The 18,346-nt window shown below is 36.3% G+C and overlaps 9 protein-coding genes across 9 annotated transcripts; all 9 read right to left on the bottom strand.

The window, feature by feature from the left end:
• Positions 1-44: 44 nt before the first annotated feature.
• Positions 45-1,940, bottom strand: LSM04_003294 (ASCH domain; the record flags this gene model as incomplete). Its single annotated transcript, XM_067335829.1, has 1 exon — positions 45-1,940. One exon carries the CDS (start codon positions 1,938-1,940, stop codon positions 45-47), a length of 1,896 nt encoding a protein of 631 aa, XP_067188354.1.
• A 464-nt stretch (positions 1,941-2,404) lies between these two features.
• On the bottom strand, positions 2,405-2,962 carry LSM04_008185 (Histidine phosphatase superfamily; the record flags this gene model as incomplete). Its single annotated transcript, XM_067335828.1, has 1 exon — positions 2,405-2,962. The coding sequence occupies one exon, from the start codon at positions 2,960-2,962 to the stop codon at positions 2,405-2,407; it is 558 nt and encodes a 185-aa protein (XP_067188449.1).
• Positions 2,963-3,741: 779 nt separating this feature from the next.
• On the bottom strand, positions 3,742-4,500 carry LSM04_005613 (uncharacterized protein; the record flags this gene model as incomplete). Its single annotated transcript, XM_067335827.1, has 1 exon — positions 3,742-4,500. One exon carries the CDS (start codon positions 4,498-4,500, stop codon positions 3,742-3,744), a length of 759 nt encoding a protein of 252 aa, XP_067188404.1.
• A 1,504-nt stretch (positions 4,501-6,004) lies between these two features.
• LSM04_005072 (Synaptobrevin) lies at positions 6,005-6,652 on the bottom strand (the record flags this gene model as incomplete). Its single annotated transcript, XM_067335826.1, has 1 exon — positions 6,005-6,652. One exon carries the CDS (start codon positions 6,650-6,652, stop codon positions 6,005-6,007), a length of 648 nt encoding a protein of 215 aa, XP_067188387.1.
• Positions 6,653-7,021: 369 nt separating this feature from the next.
• LSM04_006455 (uncharacterized protein) lies at positions 7,022-8,308 on the bottom strand (the record flags this gene model as incomplete). The annotated part of the gene is made up of 1 exon (XM_067335825.1): positions 7,022-8,308. The coding sequence occupies one exon, from the start codon at positions 8,306-8,308 to the stop codon at positions 7,022-7,024; it is 1,287 nt and encodes a 428-aa protein (XP_067188422.1).
• Positions 8,309-8,724: 416 nt separating this feature from the next.
• On the bottom strand, positions 8,725-11,859 carry LSM04_005623 (Meckelin; the record flags this gene model as incomplete). The annotated part of the gene is made up of 1 exon (XM_067335824.1): positions 8,725-11,859. One exon carries the CDS (start codon positions 11,857-11,859, stop codon positions 8,725-8,727), a length of 3,135 nt encoding a protein of 1,044 aa, XP_067188405.1.
• Positions 11,860-14,020: 2,161 nt separating this feature from the next.
• On the bottom strand, positions 14,021-15,373 carry LSM04_004339 (Amino acid transporter; the record flags this gene model as incomplete). Its single annotated transcript, XM_067335823.1, has 1 exon — positions 14,021-15,373. The coding sequence occupies one exon, from the start codon at positions 15,371-15,373 to the stop codon at positions 14,021-14,023; it is 1,353 nt and encodes a 450-aa protein (XP_067188370.1).
• Positions 15,374-15,934: 561 nt separating this feature from the next.
• On the bottom strand, positions 15,935-16,723 carry LSM04_003482 (uncharacterized protein; the record flags this gene model as incomplete). The annotated part of the gene is made up of 1 exon (XM_067335822.1): positions 15,935-16,723. One exon carries the CDS (start codon positions 16,721-16,723, stop codon positions 15,935-15,937), a length of 789 nt encoding a protein of 262 aa, XP_067188358.1.
• Positions 16,724-17,013: 290 nt separating this feature from the next.
• Positions 17,014-18,027, bottom strand: LSM04_009681 (tRNA-guanine(15) transglycosylase-like; the record flags this gene model as incomplete). Its single annotated transcript, XM_067335821.1, has 1 exon — positions 17,014-18,027. The coding sequence occupies one exon, from the start codon at positions 18,025-18,027 to the stop codon at positions 17,014-17,016; it is 1,014 nt and encodes a 337-aa protein (XP_067188481.1).
• Between the last annotated feature and the right edge of the window lie 319 nt (positions 18,028-18,346).

The following is an 18,346-nucleotide window of genomic DNA, read 5'->3' as shown; positions in this document are numbered from 1 at the left end:
TAACAAATAAGTAAAAAAGAAAAAAAAACGCAACAAAACATCCTTTACACAATCTCCAACAATTGTTTCCGCGCAGCCGCATGCACCTTATGATCCAATTTAAACAATTTATGATTTCCCACCATCGGAAGTGGAAATGGCAGTGCTTTCGCTTCAGCACAAATAAACAAAAACGGCGAATTCTCCTCTTGTCGTTCCTTCCCTGAAAAGGTTCGCCTGTAGGTTTCCTGATCTAAACAGTCCACAAGGTATACATAACCAAGTAATACACCTGTGGGATAGTGTTTGGGAAACTCCACTTTAGAAGGGCGAAACTTTCCGTAATGTTCCTCCACTTCATTTATCTCATGTGGTCGTGCAGAGGCGGCGTGAATCCACAAACGTCCACGATAGTCAGTGCTCCACACACGTCCCTCATGCGTTTTAATACCAGCCACAAGTAATCCCGCCCATGGTTGATGCATAGAGAGACAAATACCATTATCATTCATTCGCATTAGTTGGGTAGGTTTGAATGACTGATGTACATTCATTGCATTAACGGATGTATTTTCCTTCTTATTTTCGGTAACTTCCTCACTAGCAGCATCTCCATCTTGTTCTTGTTCTTCTGCATCAGAGGATACTATATTTAATCCATCTCCTCTGCGATATATATTCTTCCCATTCTCTCCTTGTGCAATCTTTTGAGCTTCTAAATAAGCACGTGCATCATCATCATAATAGTCCTGCTGTACACGACGAGAGATCTCTACAACACGATGCACCTCCGGTTTTTTCATGGAGTTATCTGCCACACTTTCAGTAATTGTATTCCCATATTTATCCGATGAAACAGCCAGAGTTCCAGATGATGTTGATAGTGGTTCAACCGAGCCATCTAAGCTATACCATATTTTTTGCAGTAAAGAAGGTAATGGTACCGCACGTATTACTTCTTCTTGTTCAATATCAATATTATTATCATCCATTGCATCTCCGAATGTACTCTCGGATGCACTAGAGGATGAATCACCATGCGCTTTTGGTAATACTTCCTGACACCCTAATGAAACATTTTGATTCATAATATCCAAATGTACGGTATACGCTCCAGTCGTACGGTGCATAGCAGCCACTTTTCGTCGTCGTTCCGCTAACGCCTCATCTTTTTCGGCTTTATCACGTTCTTGAGGGGACATCCATGCATGTTGTGGAGAGAGAAAAACAGCTGTTTGATCATCAATTACTTTTGTACGTTTCGCACGAGTTTCAGCATACTGTAAAAGTTCATCCCGTTTAGTTATGGCTTTTTCATAACTTTCTCGATCATTTTCAATGGCAGCTGCCGTTAAAAGACCATCTTGTACTTTAATTTCATACGCTAAACAAATATAAGGATCTAAACCACAATGATAACACGTCTCATCAGACTCTTGTTCACAAATAATACGTCCGCAATTCGCACAATTTCCTCGAAGGTTATGCTCCGTGGCAAAACAACCACATTCACAGAATCCTGGTTTTAACTTTGCGGTTGCACTATCACCATTCCTCGATAAATCCTTCTTTCTTCCACCTCGTCGTAAGGTGGTGGTATTCAACTGACGTCCACCACTATTTCTATTACTATTTTTATTATTATTCGTATTTGTCCTTCCTGTAGCTGAGCCTCGTTTGCCTGATCCTACACTATCATTAAATAAAGGGCCATTATCATCGCGTCTACGTATTACTTCTGCCGCTAATTTCTCTCCCACCACAAGTGTCTGACACCATTCATATACTTCCCGCTTTGAGCCGCATGTTGTTAACATTTCTACCATGTTATCGAGTTCCTCTCCAAGTAAACCAAGCAGATTGTTATTTTCGATTTCATTCTTGATATAACGTTTTAACTGCTCCTTGTGTGCCTCCGCTACACTCATCGTTGGGGGACGACCCCAGCGTTTAGCCGGCATCCAACACGTACAAAGTATACACAGATAGAGAGATAGATAGATAAAGACTAAGAAATAAAAGAAAAGAATGAAATAACAAAAGAAAAGATGAAATAAAGGGGCAGAGAAATATAATAATAACAATAATAATAATAATAATAATAATAATAATAATAATAATAATAATAATAATAGAAATAAATAAACAAATACAGCAAGAGCTAATAAAAAAGAACAGAAATAAAATAAATATATACAATAGGATAAGATATACCCATGACATTATAAAATCCAATTTGATAAATATAACAACAAGAACAACAGCAAAAAATAGAAATGTAAACATGTGCAACAACACACACACACACAAGCAATGAGCCAAAACAGAAATAGCAAAAAAAAAGAAAGAAAGAAAGAGAGTTTCTCTTCACAAAAATACAGAGAGACATATACATACTCCCTTTCTTTCTTTCTTATTTTCATCCTTATAGTTTCACTACCTCTGTATTGGCGAAATACGGAAGCTTAAGACCTTCTACCCAAGAAATATTTTTACGTACAGCCTGAAGCATTTTACCAATATCCCCATGACACACCAAAAGTACATTTTTCCCAGCGAAATCCGCATCGACACGCTTCAGTATATTCTCCGCCCGTTTATAACAATCATCAAATTTCTCTGCATTCTTCACTGAAAGAAAATAAAGCACCTTATCCCCTTGCAGTACATCATCGCCAGCATAGGTGATAATCTCTGAAATGGGTTTCCCTGTCAATATACCAAAATCACGTTCCACTAATTCATTATCAATTGTAACAGAAACACCGAGAGTGGCGCCAATAACACGTGCGGTTTCATCTGCACGACGAAGTGGGGAAGTGAGAATCGCATTATAAAGAACACCACTGCGTTTTAAACGGCTGGCCACTACATTTGCCTGTTCTCTTCCTAATTCGGTTAACGGGCGATCACGGCGACCGTTTAAAATCCCGGCAAGATTGTCCTCATCTTGACCATGTCTGCATATGTATACAGTAGCCATTTCTTTTTTTTCTATTATTACTATTATTTTTTCTTTGATATAGTTCTTTCTCTCTCTTTTTTTCTATGTGTGAGTATCGTTTTTTTTTTTTGTTCGCTACCTTTTTTCTTTCTTTGTACTTTATTTACGAAAGCAAGAAAAATAAATAAATAAATAAATAAATAATAACGAAAGAAAAAATTTGATTATTACATCCAGCATATGCACATCTCGTATAGGTATTATGCCAAGTGACAAACAGAGAAAAATAAATAAATAAATAGTTACTAAGAAAGGTTCACACTATAGCAGTGTAATACACACATCTCGTAGAATATACACTATTAATCTAGGATTGTTCTATACGAGGGAAGTCACTGTATTGATTAGTTCGTCTCTCGGCGAAAACAGTCCGTACATTTTTTGTGGTTTATTCTTTGCTTTTGTTTTTTTTCTTTTCTCTTTCTTCCCTACTAAAGACAAGCAAACGAGAAAGAAAGAAACCGAAAAGAATTTGAAAAAGACAAAGAAGAGACACTTATCAAGGCAAGAAACACAAAAAGAGTAGTATGAATAAAATGGAAAAGCAAATTTCATTGGGTGTGTTCGCTGAACACACCTTTCCCTACAACTAAAAACAAGAAAGGAACATAACTACTGAAATACAAAAAAAACAACAACGAGAGCACAGGGAGGAAATTAACTTCGAAAAACAAAAGAAAAATAAATAAAAAAACTAAAACTAAAACCAACAAAAAAAAAAAAAAGAAAGAAGAGGGAAAACTGGCGTAAAAAACCCCCTACACCTTCTCTACCTTCGTCGTGAAGGGAAAGTTCACCCGCCTCTGCTCCCCCTCCCCAATCCGCCTCGCCAACGCCTGCCAGTCGGACCACGAGAGAAGTACATCCAACGCACTGGACCCGCCCGGCTCCACCAGCGACTCATTCACCGCGCGGGCAATCGTGCGCGGGGAGACGACCGGCAACTCCGCCGCCTTCGCGCCGCCCGCCACCGCCGCCAGCGAGTTTACATAAATGTGATGTGCCGCCGTCGGATCGTCTGTCGCCACCACCAGAGGACTTACCTTCACACAGAGAGAGAGCAGTGCGGCGGATGGATTGGAGCGGGCAATTTTCATTGCTTCCATAGCAAGTAATTTTACTTTAAATACACTTCCATGTGGTAGAAGGCTTGCGGCTTCTTCGTATTGTTCATTTAAGCACAATAATTGGATTTGTTTTCGTCTTTTCATGGCTTCTATAACTGCAGTAACACCATTATTATTATTATTATTATTATTATTCTCATTATTCCATTTAGGGGTTTCATCCCGTTTTATAGGAATTCCATTTTTATTTTTCTTTACGGAGTATTTTCTCACATTATTTCCCTCCAACTCCATAAGTTCCTCGTTTAACGCCATAAGGGAATCCACAAACCCACGCCGTATAAAGTAAGATTTTAATATAGATGCAAGATCCTTTTCTTCATCATATCCTCGGTCACGAATAACTGCTTCTTCAATAAAACTCCATCCAAGGATGTCATATGAGGTCATTTTTTCTATAATCTAACAAGCGTTTTCTTTACTTATTTTATATTCTTTTCTTTTTGTTTTTCTTTTTTTTTGCCTTTTTTTACTTCCCTTTGCTTCTTCTTCTTCTGTTACTTATACTCACTCTGCTGTGAAGCGATAATGCACAACACAACCTCCGTTGTGTGTTTCTACCTATATATAAACAAATATATATATATATATATATATTATAAATATATGTCAAAGTAGATATCTGTGTGCTTGCCTCCTGGTGTTGCTACTGCCTCTCCGAAAGGGAGTTCAATATATAAACAAGGTAATAACAGAAACGAAGAAAAGAGAGAGAAAAAAGAAGAAAAGAAATAAAAAAGAGGTTTATATATATATATATATATATATATTTGTACACAAATCAGCCCTTTCTATTTTATGAATGTACGTATATGCATTATTGTTTCCTTTTATTTCTTTTCTTTGGTTTCTTTCTGCAGTACAATATCATGAGCCTTCACGCGATGAAGCGCAGAAAAGCGGAGTGTGTAACGGAACCACAAGAATCACTATCATTTCATAATATAATATAATATAATATATATATTGTTTGTTTCTTTCTTTGAATTGCTTCTTTTTTTTTATAACGTCTCCTACTTTTTTTATCTTTTTCATTCTTCTTTTTTTTCTTCACTTATCGTGCGATTGACTTTAACCAGAAAACATGAACACATACAAGAAAAAATGTGAAAGAACCCACAAAAGGTTTCTTTTTCTTGTGTTTTTTTTTTCTGCTCTTACATTTCTAATTGTATCTCTTTCTGTTCAACACTCCCCCGCATCTTTCTTTGTACGTCTTCACTATCCAGCTCCCTCCGCTTTCAGGTTCTACTTGGAGACATTTCTTACGGGTTCATCGAAGCACAAGATAACAAAGAAGAAAATAAAAAGAAATTTAAAAACCCACAAGCATCTTTACATGTGAGGTGAAACATTAGCAACAACAAAAAAAGGAATGCAACACGAGAAGTGAAATGAAGCACATGTCCCTATAAAGAATAAGAAACACAGATAATATTAGAGGGTAATGGCAAACACACATTACGTATATATATATGAGCACACACAGAGAGAGACACTACAAAGGAATAGAGATAGAGAGAAAAAAAAAGAGGACATGGAAATCAAAAAGGCAAAAAAAAAAATGATTTTGATTTTTTTTCTTTTTTTCGCACGCAGCAAAATTTCTCATACATCTAGAGAGATGTATACAAGATTTCCTGTCCCCCATGTTTGCCCCTCTGCTTACATCAATATTTCTTTTCTATTTTTTTCTAATCTTTAATAGTCTGCATAATTACCTTTTCATATTTCTTTTTTTTCTTTCATTTCACGCTACTTGAAAATATACTTGTTCTACCTTTCCTCACATCTCAGTACTCCTCACTCTCTCTCTCTGAAGTTTCACAGCACTCCTACCATTTCTGTTTTTTTTTTGCTCTTTTCTTTAGCTTTTTTTTCCTGCTTCTGAGGGTTACTTACAGTTTGAGAAGTTTGGCTTACAAGCAATAAGAACAATAATAAGAATAATAACGCCCACAGTACCAATAATCATAAGTGTAAGTTTCATATTTTTCACACACATATTCCGCTTGAGTTCCGTAGATCTCTGTTGAAACTGCTGTGCCTGATCGGCGAGTGTGTTGGATTTCTCATGAAGCGTATCAATACGATCACCGCGGGCGAGGACCTTATCCATATTGTCCATCATGACATCTACTACTTGATTAATGTCGTCATTTAGTGCCGTAATTTTATCATTTTGTGGATTATTGTAAAAATCCATCTTTTGCTGTAGGAGTTTCTTACCATTTCGGAGTTCTGTGCCTGGCGGGCCTACATTACCACGCACAAGTGGCTCCACAGCCTCAAGAAAGGCAAATACGGTTCGCATGCGCATGTCATTTGTTGTCACACACGCGATAATACGCCCCTCACCATTGCTGATATAATGATAATTCACACCGCCCTCTTTATCTTCTATCGTCTTTCGTCGGTACTCTTTAGAAGGCACAGTGGCGATTACTTTCTGCATGGTTTCCGCCAATTTGGGCTGCTCACCAGGAGGGTACTCCGCCAACAGCGTTGTGCCATCATTTATGCAACTATATTTAATTGGCATACCTTTATCTTGCTTTGCTTTCTTTCTTTCTTTCTTTGCTGTTGTTGTTGTTCTTAGTTGTTCTGTTCTTTTTTCTTCTCTGATTATGGAAAAAAAACAGGATTTTATGAAGGTATTGCAAGAATGAAAAAAAAAAATAAGCAAAGAGCATGTAAAAACAAAATGAATGAATATGCTTTTATTGGATATTATATCCAAAACAAAAAAAAAAATAGAAGCAACTAACATACCTAATCTCCCATACAAAAATATATATATATACAACTACATATTTTCTTTTCTTCCCTTTCTCTCTTTTGTGTCATTTTTGTAATCTCTCAATAATTCCCTCTCATCTTGTTCGCAAAAAAAAAAAAAAAAAAAAACACTCTACAAATACGACTGCAGCATCTGCCTTCCCTTAATCGTATGCTCATTCGTATTCCCTAGGGCTTCAAAGATGCCTAATATCACCTGTCGCGCTGGTGTTTTACTCTGTGGGCCAAGTACTGTATCAGCAGCGACAATTCCCGCTTCTTTTAGTGCCGGCAGTAATTTCGGTTCGGCGCGAATAAGGCGGAGACATTCTTCAATGCCTTTGTGATGCCGCTTTTCCACAAAGTGGGCGACCGCCAGTTTGAGGTGTTGTTGATAAAGTGCGGCGGGATCATTATGGAGTTCATCGTATGTGAGTAGAGAAACGTAATTATCCTTTTCCACGTCGAAGTTCGTGAGAAGGAGAAGTTCAATGCGTACAACGGCCTCTGCGACATCGCGGAGATCACGAGTGGCGAAGGGAAACTCTTCACGTATGTTTTGCACAATACGCTTTGCCTCTAATGTGTCTTTAGTGATCATGGCACACATGGCGAGACCACAAAGGGCTTGGGGACTGACATTATAACACCCTTCGCGTTTTAAACGTTCCCACATTTCTTGTGTGACTTTCTTTTCTTTCGTAAAGCCTAATCGCTCACGTGCGGCTTGTATATCTTTAGATGCCATATGATATGCCTTAGTGAAGAGTTCACGGGCTTTTGGAATTTCCTTGTTTTTTAGTTTTGTATGTGCTACGGTTAATAAAGTCATGGCGTTTTCATCATCCTCATCGGTACGTTTTACTTTTTGAAAAACCGAATTTCCACTCATTTCATTCTTTGTTTCCTCAATAGCGTAATCAATAAAGGCATCAATAGCTTCTTTTATTTGAGACTCTGGTACAATACCAACCATCTTATCTACGTACACCTTATTACGTACAAAGTACACAAGAGGAAACATATGAGGATCTACACCGTACTGTTCAGTGAGAGCCACTTCCTTTACACAGTCTACAAGACCGAGTTTAATAGCGAGTCCACGATCCTTTCCAAACTCCTGATAGGCCTCAGACATATTACTATTCTTTAAACGTCTATTGGCGGCATCTACTTGTCCCATTAATCGTTCTGTGTAGGCGGCAACGTCTGGATTGTTGGGAACATGAAAGTATAGAAATAATGGAACCTTTGATGTCATCTCATCTTTTATATTTCGTGAGTTGAAATGTACAATACCTAATCGCATCATAGATTCATTTGATGATTGTGATGATGATGGTACACCCTTAGAGATATAGCAACACTGATCGATAAAAGTGCCTATAGGCAATGGACGACATCGTAGTCGTCTTAACATTGATGTATCTTTTACTGTAAATATGTATGTGCGGTTTTCTTTGGTTTTGTCTATGTAAGGTACTATAATAGTAGTAATAATAATGATAATAATAACTGGAAATAAATAGGGAAAAAATGAAGGAAAGATAATAATTTCATACATAATTACATAAATAAGGGGAAACGATTATATAAAATTATTCTGTATTAAAGAAGTTATCTTCCAATACTTTCACACAGACATTTAAAGAAGTGAACTCGAAAAAAAAAAACTATCAAATCATCAGAGAAAGTGAAACTTGAGTGACCATACTTGAACGGCAATGGCAATCAAAGAAAGGAAGACCTTTACTTAAACAGAGAAATATACACAAATACAAACATATATATATATATATATATATATATATATATATATATATGCTTCCCCCTTTTTTATAGAAAAAAACGATCATCTATGAGTGTCTTTGAACTGATGTTAGCCTCACCTTCACTTCCTCTATACCAGCGAATAACCACTTCCACAAGGAAAGTAATAACAAAGGCGGCAAACACATTATGTATAGCAGCATCTATAGAAACGTAAAGCATTGTATAGAGGACAAATAAATCCATATCAATACCATAAAGAAAAGCATTACCATATGCATCAACTTCATCTACAAAAAATAGATCCTTACACATTCTATCACCTGATTGAGGACCATTCATGTACAAAATATTCGGCGCTAAATCAAATAAACGTTGTAAAGGAAACTTCATGAGTAGTGTACTTTCCGCACTACGAACACTCTGTTGTAATGAAATATTAATTCGTTTCTTTATAGCCAACGTTTCTGAGTGATAAACGCGTGACTTACGTGAGAAACCAAAAATAGATTCAAAGAAATGCCATTGTTTTCCCGGCCGTACGGAAACCATTTCCTTCTTCCCTAGTGATCGCTGCCGTTCTGTTTCAATCTCACTATAACACATGTAGAGATACTGCCGGGTGCCAATACCCATAAAGACCTCAAAAGTCTGGCACTGACTTTGACCGCCAAGCCCACGAACAGGCAAATTTCCCTGAGATTCTAAAAATAAGTTTTCTTGAAATTCCTCCATACTTACATCTGCGTGGGCGTGAATAGACTCACCGTGGATGTAGTATCCCCACTGGGATTCGGGTAATATCATAATGGAGATATTAGAAACAGAGCATAAATCCACAAATGCCTGTAGTGGGTGAAGGCAAATAAATCGATAGTAAATTTGATACTCCATTATATAAAGAGCAGCACAGACAACAAACCATAAGAAAGTACTAACGGCTATACGTAATGTTGTAATAGAGTAAACACCAACATCGTCTGTTAGAGGGGAACTCCCAGGAATACTCATCGTATACTTTAAGTAATCCAATCCAATAAGAAAAAGTAGTATAATAGTCATACAAAGAAGAGGTCGCCATCTACGAAGCGTTTGAAGTTCATTTAACTCATTTGCAACAAAAGTAGATCTCCACATACTAACAGGAAGTATTCTATTCTCTCGTAATAATTGTCCTTTACTTCGTTCCCAATCAATAACAAAATAATCAGCATTACATTGTTCTATTATTCTATAGATAACAGCAATTCCTTTAGTTACGGTAGCTGTAAAAAGCATTGCATCAATATATACGTATTTATCATGTACTAAAAAAACCAAACCATCATAGTGAGCTCTGTGAACAGCAAATAAGTACCATGTTGTCAATGAAACTGTTATAGCAAACATATTTCCTATATGATTGCAGAAATATACTAAAAAACGAATTACAGCACCCAAACTTAATATCATATTTTGTCGTCTTCGCATCCAACTATAGGTACGTATCCATGCAGAGATAAAACATAAAATGCATAAAATAATCATAGTAATCATTATTCCCTGATTTACAGAGTCAATACTTGTTAAAAATATAACAGATATACCACCTTCTATATTAACTTTAGATTGTTCTTTTAATAATGAAGTAGAATTCAATTTTTTAGAAGCATATTGTAATAAAACAATTGGCGTTATGAGATTATTTCGTATTTGTGAACCATTTGTAGTAAAAATAAATGAAACATGTCGAAGAGCCGTTAGATAACGTTCTTCTGCTATGTTTTCATAAACTTTATCTTCTATAGTACCTATATTATCATATACGTAAAATCGACGTCTAAATTTACCAGATATGGTACTAAAGAATTCTCTATCACCCATATGCAAAGGAGAAATATCATAATTATTATACTTCAGTACAACAGGAACGATAATCAAATTAGATTTATTTCTCGGATCTATTAAATAAAGTTCAAAAAAATCTGTTGGTGCCGTATTATAAAGTCTTTTAAAATACCAATCAAGTGAACACTGTAATCTTCGATTGGAACCCAATTTGAAGAAATTGATGAAATCTGTCTCTGAAATACGACACAAATTGAACTCATTCACTATTCTATGACTTTCTTTTAAATTTCCCTTCCAATCATAAACATCAACTACGAAACTAAGTGGTTCAGTGCTTTCATTACTATAAACAATAGTAGTAGTAGTAGTAGTAGTAGTAGTGTTAGTAGTAGAATAATCAAGATAAAGTTGTGGCATATTTTTTAGAGGTCCTTTGGTGTTCAGGAGTGAAAGATACAATTTACACGGCAATGATTCCACATTGTACATCATTAACACACACATGTTGGCCAGAAAATTACATGCCACTCCATTTCCACGAAAACAATGAACAGCAGATCCATTAGCATAACGTTGTACGAGTAGAGAAGTTATAAGAAGTCCAGGAATTCCTTTATTATCTACGTTTAAAAGTTGTAATGCGGTTGTAGCTCCAAGAGCTATTCTTGTAATATTCTCATACACTTCTGTAGGAACACAGGAGTTATCATACAACGTAGTAAATCCATTTAAGCAAACACAACCACCAGTCTTCCCTACAGTGTATGGAAAATTACATGTGGTACAATACTGAGAAGGACAGGGTAAACACATTTGGGATGACAATATCTGTGATCCCAGTTGTTCTACCAATTCATATCCCTGCGGACATTCACATTGTAGACTATTTGCCTTGTATGAGGCATCTAACATGGCTGCATTGTAATAATTTGTCGCCCCACCACAGCGCACACACCGCTGGGAGTGATTGGTGTAGGGAATCATCCCAACCACACCATTTACACGAGCACAATCTACACACTCCACTGTGCCTGTATCAATCCGTTCCATACGTGCGAATCCACGTGGACATTCTCTATTTATTATCACTACGGTTTCTCTCATCTCAATAGTGTTGGATGATCTATCCATGTTTGTATAGCCCGTATACACAGACGAGGAGGGGACAGTGCGTCTTCCAATGTGATTCTCACTAAAGGAATCCCACAATTCCCGACGAGTATGGTGGATATGATCTGTTTTTGCAATAATATTATTGTTACTATTACTGCTGTTACGAGTCTGATGAGAGTATCCCTGAGAGGGAAGAGGCATACATAGTAGCCAAGTAGGAGTCGAAATAAAAAAGAACAAGAGCAGCAACAAACGCATGTTCTCCTTTCTTTCTTTTTGTTTGTTATTTTTTCTTTCTTTCTTTCCCTTTTCCACCTGAAGTATGTGTAATTTCCCTGAAATGATTAATTTGACTAGAGTGTATGGAATACCAATGAAAATAACATAAAAAATAAAAAAAGAAGAGAGAAAGAATGAAGAATAAGAGAAAGCGTTCAAAAAAATTTTTTTACTCCATTAAAGAAAAAAAAAAAAAAAAACACAGAAAAAAATAGTAAAACGAATAATAGATACAATTGCGATCCAGATTACCATCTGAATACACCTCATTTCTTTCACTTAATTTAAAACAAAAAAGTTCCGTCGTTCGCAGCATTTCTTCCTGTTTCTTCATTTACGTCCCTTTTCCTGTCCCGTAACAAATTTGTACTGTATTTTTTTAACCGAAAAACAAAATACAAAATTGTTATATTCAAAATATGATGAAACTCAGTGATTATCTTGGTATTTTTTTTTTAAAAGAGACTGAATTAAATAAAACGGAAGAAGTAAAGAAGTAAACAGGAAAAAAAATATAAAGGAAACTAAGGGGTTAACAACGTGCAAAGAAATAATAATAAAGTTCCTAATGTGTGTATGTGTTGTTTTTTCTTTTGCTCATTTTCCCTCATACGAGATGTTGTTGAAATACTACGATACTGACAAAAACGCATCTAAACTATGCAGAAACTACATTATTTCATATCATTGGCTTATCAACCCAATAAAGCAAATTGCCGATCACTCGGTCAAGCACACAATAGATTTGAGAGGTCTGTTTCGTTCCTTTCTTGCTTTTCCAAGTCCAAATCTCGACATACCAAATCAAATCCATGAAGTAGTAGTTTCATAGTAAAGAAATAAAATCGTGTAAACCAAAGAACGCCGTAAAGCTAGATTTCATCATCATCCCATTATAACTATATATATATATATATATATATATATATATATATAATATTATTCAAATGCACACTTAGCCCTTTTTTTTCTATATTCTTTTTCCTTTCCCTTACCTATAGTTCCCACGACCAACTTTTACTCCCTCCTCCTACGATTGCATCGAACCCACTCTTCATACTGTTGCTTTCTGTTAACGCCTCATTACAAAAAAAAAACCAATAAAGCACACCTGTAATTAGTTTCATTTTAGAAAGGAAAGGAATGGAGTGCCATGGAATCTATTTCCCCAAACATAAAAATACCAATAAAAAAAAACCATCAGAGCAACAATCATAGAGAGTGATTCCCAACTCTCTCGTCTGTACATTTCGGCTAATCTGGTTCCATTCGGTGGCTCTTCTTTTTCTTCTTTTTTATTCAGTTCTTTACATATGAAAAAAGGCTAAAAAAAACAAGGAATACATACCACCAAAGAGTTTGCTTGCTCTAATAAAATTGTGTTTTTACTCAATTTCTTTTCTCGTTTTGATTACTCCTTCGACTTCCTCCAATTGTTTTTTTTTTCGCTTCCGTTTTCAGCCGTTTATTTACCATCGGCTTTAATTAATCATAGGTACACATTCACACAAATAAATAAATAAATAGGTAGATACAGCCACAAACAATAAAAACATATCTCCTTTTGACTTTTTTCGTTGGCTTTTATATTATAACACTCTTTTTACTCCTCTAGTGAAGAGAATAGGTTTGAATGCGGGAATTACACAGCCGAGATTCACCCATAGCACTCAGTAAACCAAAAATACAATGAAAAATAGGTAAAAAACAAAACAAAACACACACACAGTTAAAACATACATACATATGTAAAATAAAAAAGGATTGTTGCATTATTTTTTTTTTACTTAGGAATTCCCATAAAAGGAAAAAAAAAGGTTTTCAAAGAGATGTTTTTTATATGCTATTTAGAATCAAGCGCCTCCAAGCAGTAGAGGCTGATAAAAATTTTTCCATATGCTGAGAAGAGTGCTGAAACACCAATAAAAAGAAATACAACACGGGGTAAAAAAAAAAAAAAAAAACAAATCAATAACACGGTGTAAATAGGAGTTAACAACATCAAAAAAAAAAAGTACTGAAAATAATAATAAGAGACACACAAATACAGGGATAGGAAAACAAATGTAAAATAAACGATTTTGCTTGTTGTATACTTTTTTTCTTTAATTGTATACTCTTTTTTTTTTGTTTCTCGTGCTTACGTGGCCACACCATAAATCGTAGATGTGGTACCAAAACAGATGGCAATCACACCACTTATGAGTAGTGCGTATGTTGAGAAGTACAAGGCGGATCCCACTTCCTTTAGGCTGAAATTACCAGCGTACATGTAGAAGAGGGCTGGGAAGACAAAGGCGATGAATCCACCACTGAAAGAGCCGAGAAGTCCAAAGACGACATTTACATCAGGAATAAATAGACCGGCAAGGAGGGCAATGGAGCAGACAACGGTACAAAGAAGGGCATTCTTCCACCACGCCACTGTATCCAACGACCACCCAATAAGGTGATGGATAGAATCACGGCAAGGGAGAATGTGCAGTGAAAAGGCCACACAGAGCTTTATAACGATACCAACGTAGGCAATAGCCATCAACACTTCATGCAAAGGACGATACATCTTAAGGATAGAAGACGACACACCAGAGCCAAACTCCACGTAACCAAAGAATCCAGTAAACCAGTATAAGATGGTACAGATAAGCATACTGAGAGCCGTTTGATAGGTCATTTGTCTTACACTTTGTTCAGGACGCATCTCATTCCATACTTCAAACATATTACTCTGGCAGAGATACGCAAACATAAAAATACCAAGTCCTCGAATTCCCTCATTTCCTCCTCGGAATAACAAAAGATCATCTCTCAGACCATCAGACATACCGTACTTAGCACAGTGTATAGTGACGGCAATCACAAAATATATAATAAATACCACTCCAAAAAGTGAAACAAAGCGCAATGTGTTGATACGCTTCGGAAGAGAAAGTGGTAACATAAATAATAAGAAGATAATAGTTGTAAGAACGCGATTCCAACTCTTTGTACGCCAATAGCCAGTTACGTCATCATCATTAATAAAGGCGTGGATAACATCACTCACAGAGATAACGTAGGAAATGCAAGCTCCAAAGCATTTAACAAACATGATAACAGCGGTAAATATATCACCACCACGTCCAAATAATTTACGTCCCATTGCTTCATAACTGCGAATTCCGGTCTTTTTGGCTGCCCGTGCGAGTACATCCATTGAAAGTACCGTGAGGAGGTAAATGACGATGAGGTACAAAGTTCCCATAAGAATGCCGGAGGCGTGGAAGGCGGATGGGAGTCCAAGGATACCCGCGCCGAGACTTCCACCGGCGAGATTAAATACACCTGAGAGAAATCCACCATCTGGGATAAACCGCCGTGAGTAAAGTTTCAGACAATTAACACCTTTTTCTCCGGAGTTCTTGGTGGGATCCGTTGTTGTGTGGGGGGACCCAACGCGAACATTCTCCACCAGTACTGGATTCGTTGCCTCGGCCTCGTTCAAAGAGGACATGTATTGGGCAAATACAGGTATATGGGGCTATGTACACAGGAAAATAGGTGAGTATAAGGATACCTCTTGCTTTTATCTTTTGTCCCTAGGATTTTCCTTTGTATGTCTTTTTGTTTCTTATTTATTTGTTGATTCTAGTGGTATTTAGCTGTGTTTTCTTGTGATTGGTATCCTTGTTGTTTTATGCTGATTATTTCCTTTATGACGTCAATCTTGCTCGTAGAACCTCCTGTTCGCGAACCAGCAAAAAGAAAGAAAAGAAAGAGAAAAAGAGAAAAGGAAAAAATATAGTAAAATAGATAAAAAAAAACCCGACATCGTCCCATATAGAAGCAGATAGAGTCAGAGTCCCGTTGTAGTAAATATATAAATGCCAATTTTGGTTTTGTTTCCATATCCAAAAACAAATGAATTAATTAAACAGAATTATACACTGGAATTGGAAGAAAAGGCGAAAAAAAAAAAGAGAATGAACAGAAACTCACAGAATTAAATCCATAAATGAATTAGTTTCCTGTGTTGATTCCTCTTTTTATTGTAATATATTTTCATGTAATCTATTTAGAGAGTATAGCATGAAAAACAATAAACATCTTCCGCTGATAACTCCTCTCTGTTCACCACAACAACACAAGCCGTACAAGTCCTCTTACCACAGGAAATACACAAAACACCACAATTATTACAAACCACACAATGACAAAGAGAGCATGTATCATCTGTTTCACCAGCACAAAGTACACATTTCGGAGGATGTTTTATCATCAACTGTGCCCCTCTAAGAGCTGAAGCAATCGCATTGCTAATCGATAGCGCATTATCTACCTCATATAACGCAATAGGACCATAACATCTTTGCGGCAATGGGAATCCACACAGGTAAAGAAACACCGTACGTTCCTTTGTATTTACCCCTAAAAAAGGTACATCTTCCTGATGATCTTTTTTATTATCATCATCATTTTCCATTACTACCTCAATTCGTCCACGCAACAACATTAATTCCTGTTCCAACTGAAAAACATTTCGGACCAATTGCTCCAAAATAAAACATGAGCATCGAAAAGGACCATGCATATTGCACGGTTGCCATGGTCTTCGTTTAATCAAACTATCACATGGGGTTTCACCCTCTGAAAGAGCAAAAATATATCGTTCATCTCTCATTCCAATTAAATGTGGTAAAAAGAAAAAGGCAATGCCTGGAAAAACATCACTCTCTACCACATCGGCAGTTAACGGTCTATACAGAGGTACTAGAGCAGACCAACTTCCCGAGCACAAATACGCCGCATATTGACCTTGAGTTTCTCTTTCCTCTCCTTCTTCTATGGGTCGCTTCCTTTTCATCCTTTACCATGAAGAGAATTAGACAAAGAAAGAATAGAAAAAAAAGAAAAAAAAAGAAAAGAAACCGCTATATGATAGGATGAGAAAGAAGTGAAAGAAAAGATAGAAAAAGGATTTACAATAAAACACACATCTAGAATTGTAGAATTAAGCGAAAAAAAAAAAAAATTGCCCCCTTTCCCATGTGTAAGGAAGCCATGACATTGGTTTCTTTTTTTTCTGTTTTTGTTTTTTTTTTTTTTACAGACGAAAAAACAACACATATGAAACAACAACACTTAAAATAAATCTCACAGCTGAGCGAAGACCCAATTTAAAAGCAACTCACGATCTTCAGCACTGGAGTTTCGGTAAATCCCAACCAATTGTACCAAACGCGTTAAATTATGTATTGTGAGAAGTGTCACACTATTCATCTCCTGAACAGTGATAAGATGATGAATGTACGCCCGAGTATGTCGTGAACATGTGTAACAATCACAGTCTAAAGACAATGGTTGAATATCCACTGCAAAAGAGTAATCATTCAAATCAATTTGTGTTTCATAACGAGGTGGAATTTTTCCCGAAACTGGATTCATATCAAAAACCAAACCTATTCCTTTCTCTGCCAGTATCCATGGCAATGCAGACTCAATGAATGACACTCCAGTCTTTAAGCATATAATAATAGCAGAAAGTGATACTGCAGTGCTCATTACTACCTTTTTAGTACCAATTTCACTTAAATAGGAATAGTATTGCTGTAAGGTTTCATTTTGACAAAGTTCCTCTGTAAAAACGTACTTAGTATTATTATCAGAAGCACACAACGGCTTCATTAACTTACAATCACTCTGATTTTGGATAGAATCAGCACAAGATGATGACCAATGAATAGAACGTCCTTCTGCTGTTCTCCTTCGTTTTGTTTGGTGTTCATGCAATGAAACAGCATCATAAAGAGTAATAGCTATTGAAGGTTGAACAGCCAAAACCACTTCTTTCCATTTTTCACTGCTAAAACAAATTCGACCCTTTTCATGATTTCCACACAAAGTAGAATCAGTAGCTGGTGCACTGGCGTGCATTCCCACATGAGGACTTCGAACAGTTAGTACAGTTGTGAACTCACTCAGGCCACAGAACTCTGCAAATCCCTTCTGAGATTTCTTCCAAATATTAACATATTCGTATGCATCGAAGATAGATAAACTTATCACTCTTTCTTCTTTTTTAAGAATATCTCTTGTTTGATCGGGTGTAAGACGAGGTACTCCACCGCGTCTGCATGGTACCACGAAGAGAGGATAACTTTCCATCATGGCCGTCACTATGTCTCAACAGAATTCTCCACGTAGACAATACAAGCGAAAAAAAAAGCTAACACGTACAAAAAAAAAAAAAAAAAAAACACGGATCACGAAGAAGAAAAAAGAAAGAAAAGAAAGAAAAAATAAAATAAATCAGAGGAGAAAAGAAAAATAAAAATACAATGGAATATGAACACTTTATGGTTTCATTGTAAAGAGACTTGTTAAGGTAATGAAGAGCAGAAGCAAAGTATAATGGTACTAATAATAATGATACTACTACTACTACTAATGATAATAATATATTACAATATTTGTTCGATAAAATAGA

Source organism: Trypanosoma melophagium (assembly GCF_022059095.1).
Source record: "Trypanosoma melophagium isolate St. Kilda chromosome Unknown ctg37segment0, whole genome shotgun sequence".
In the NCBI taxonomy this organism is placed as follows: domain Eukaryota; phylum Euglenozoa; class Kinetoplastea; order Trypanosomatida; family Trypanosomatidae; genus Trypanosoma; species Trypanosoma melophagium.
The sequence above is the reverse complement of the archived record's forward strand: the minus strand, read 5'-3'. Positions and strand labels throughout refer to the sequence as shown.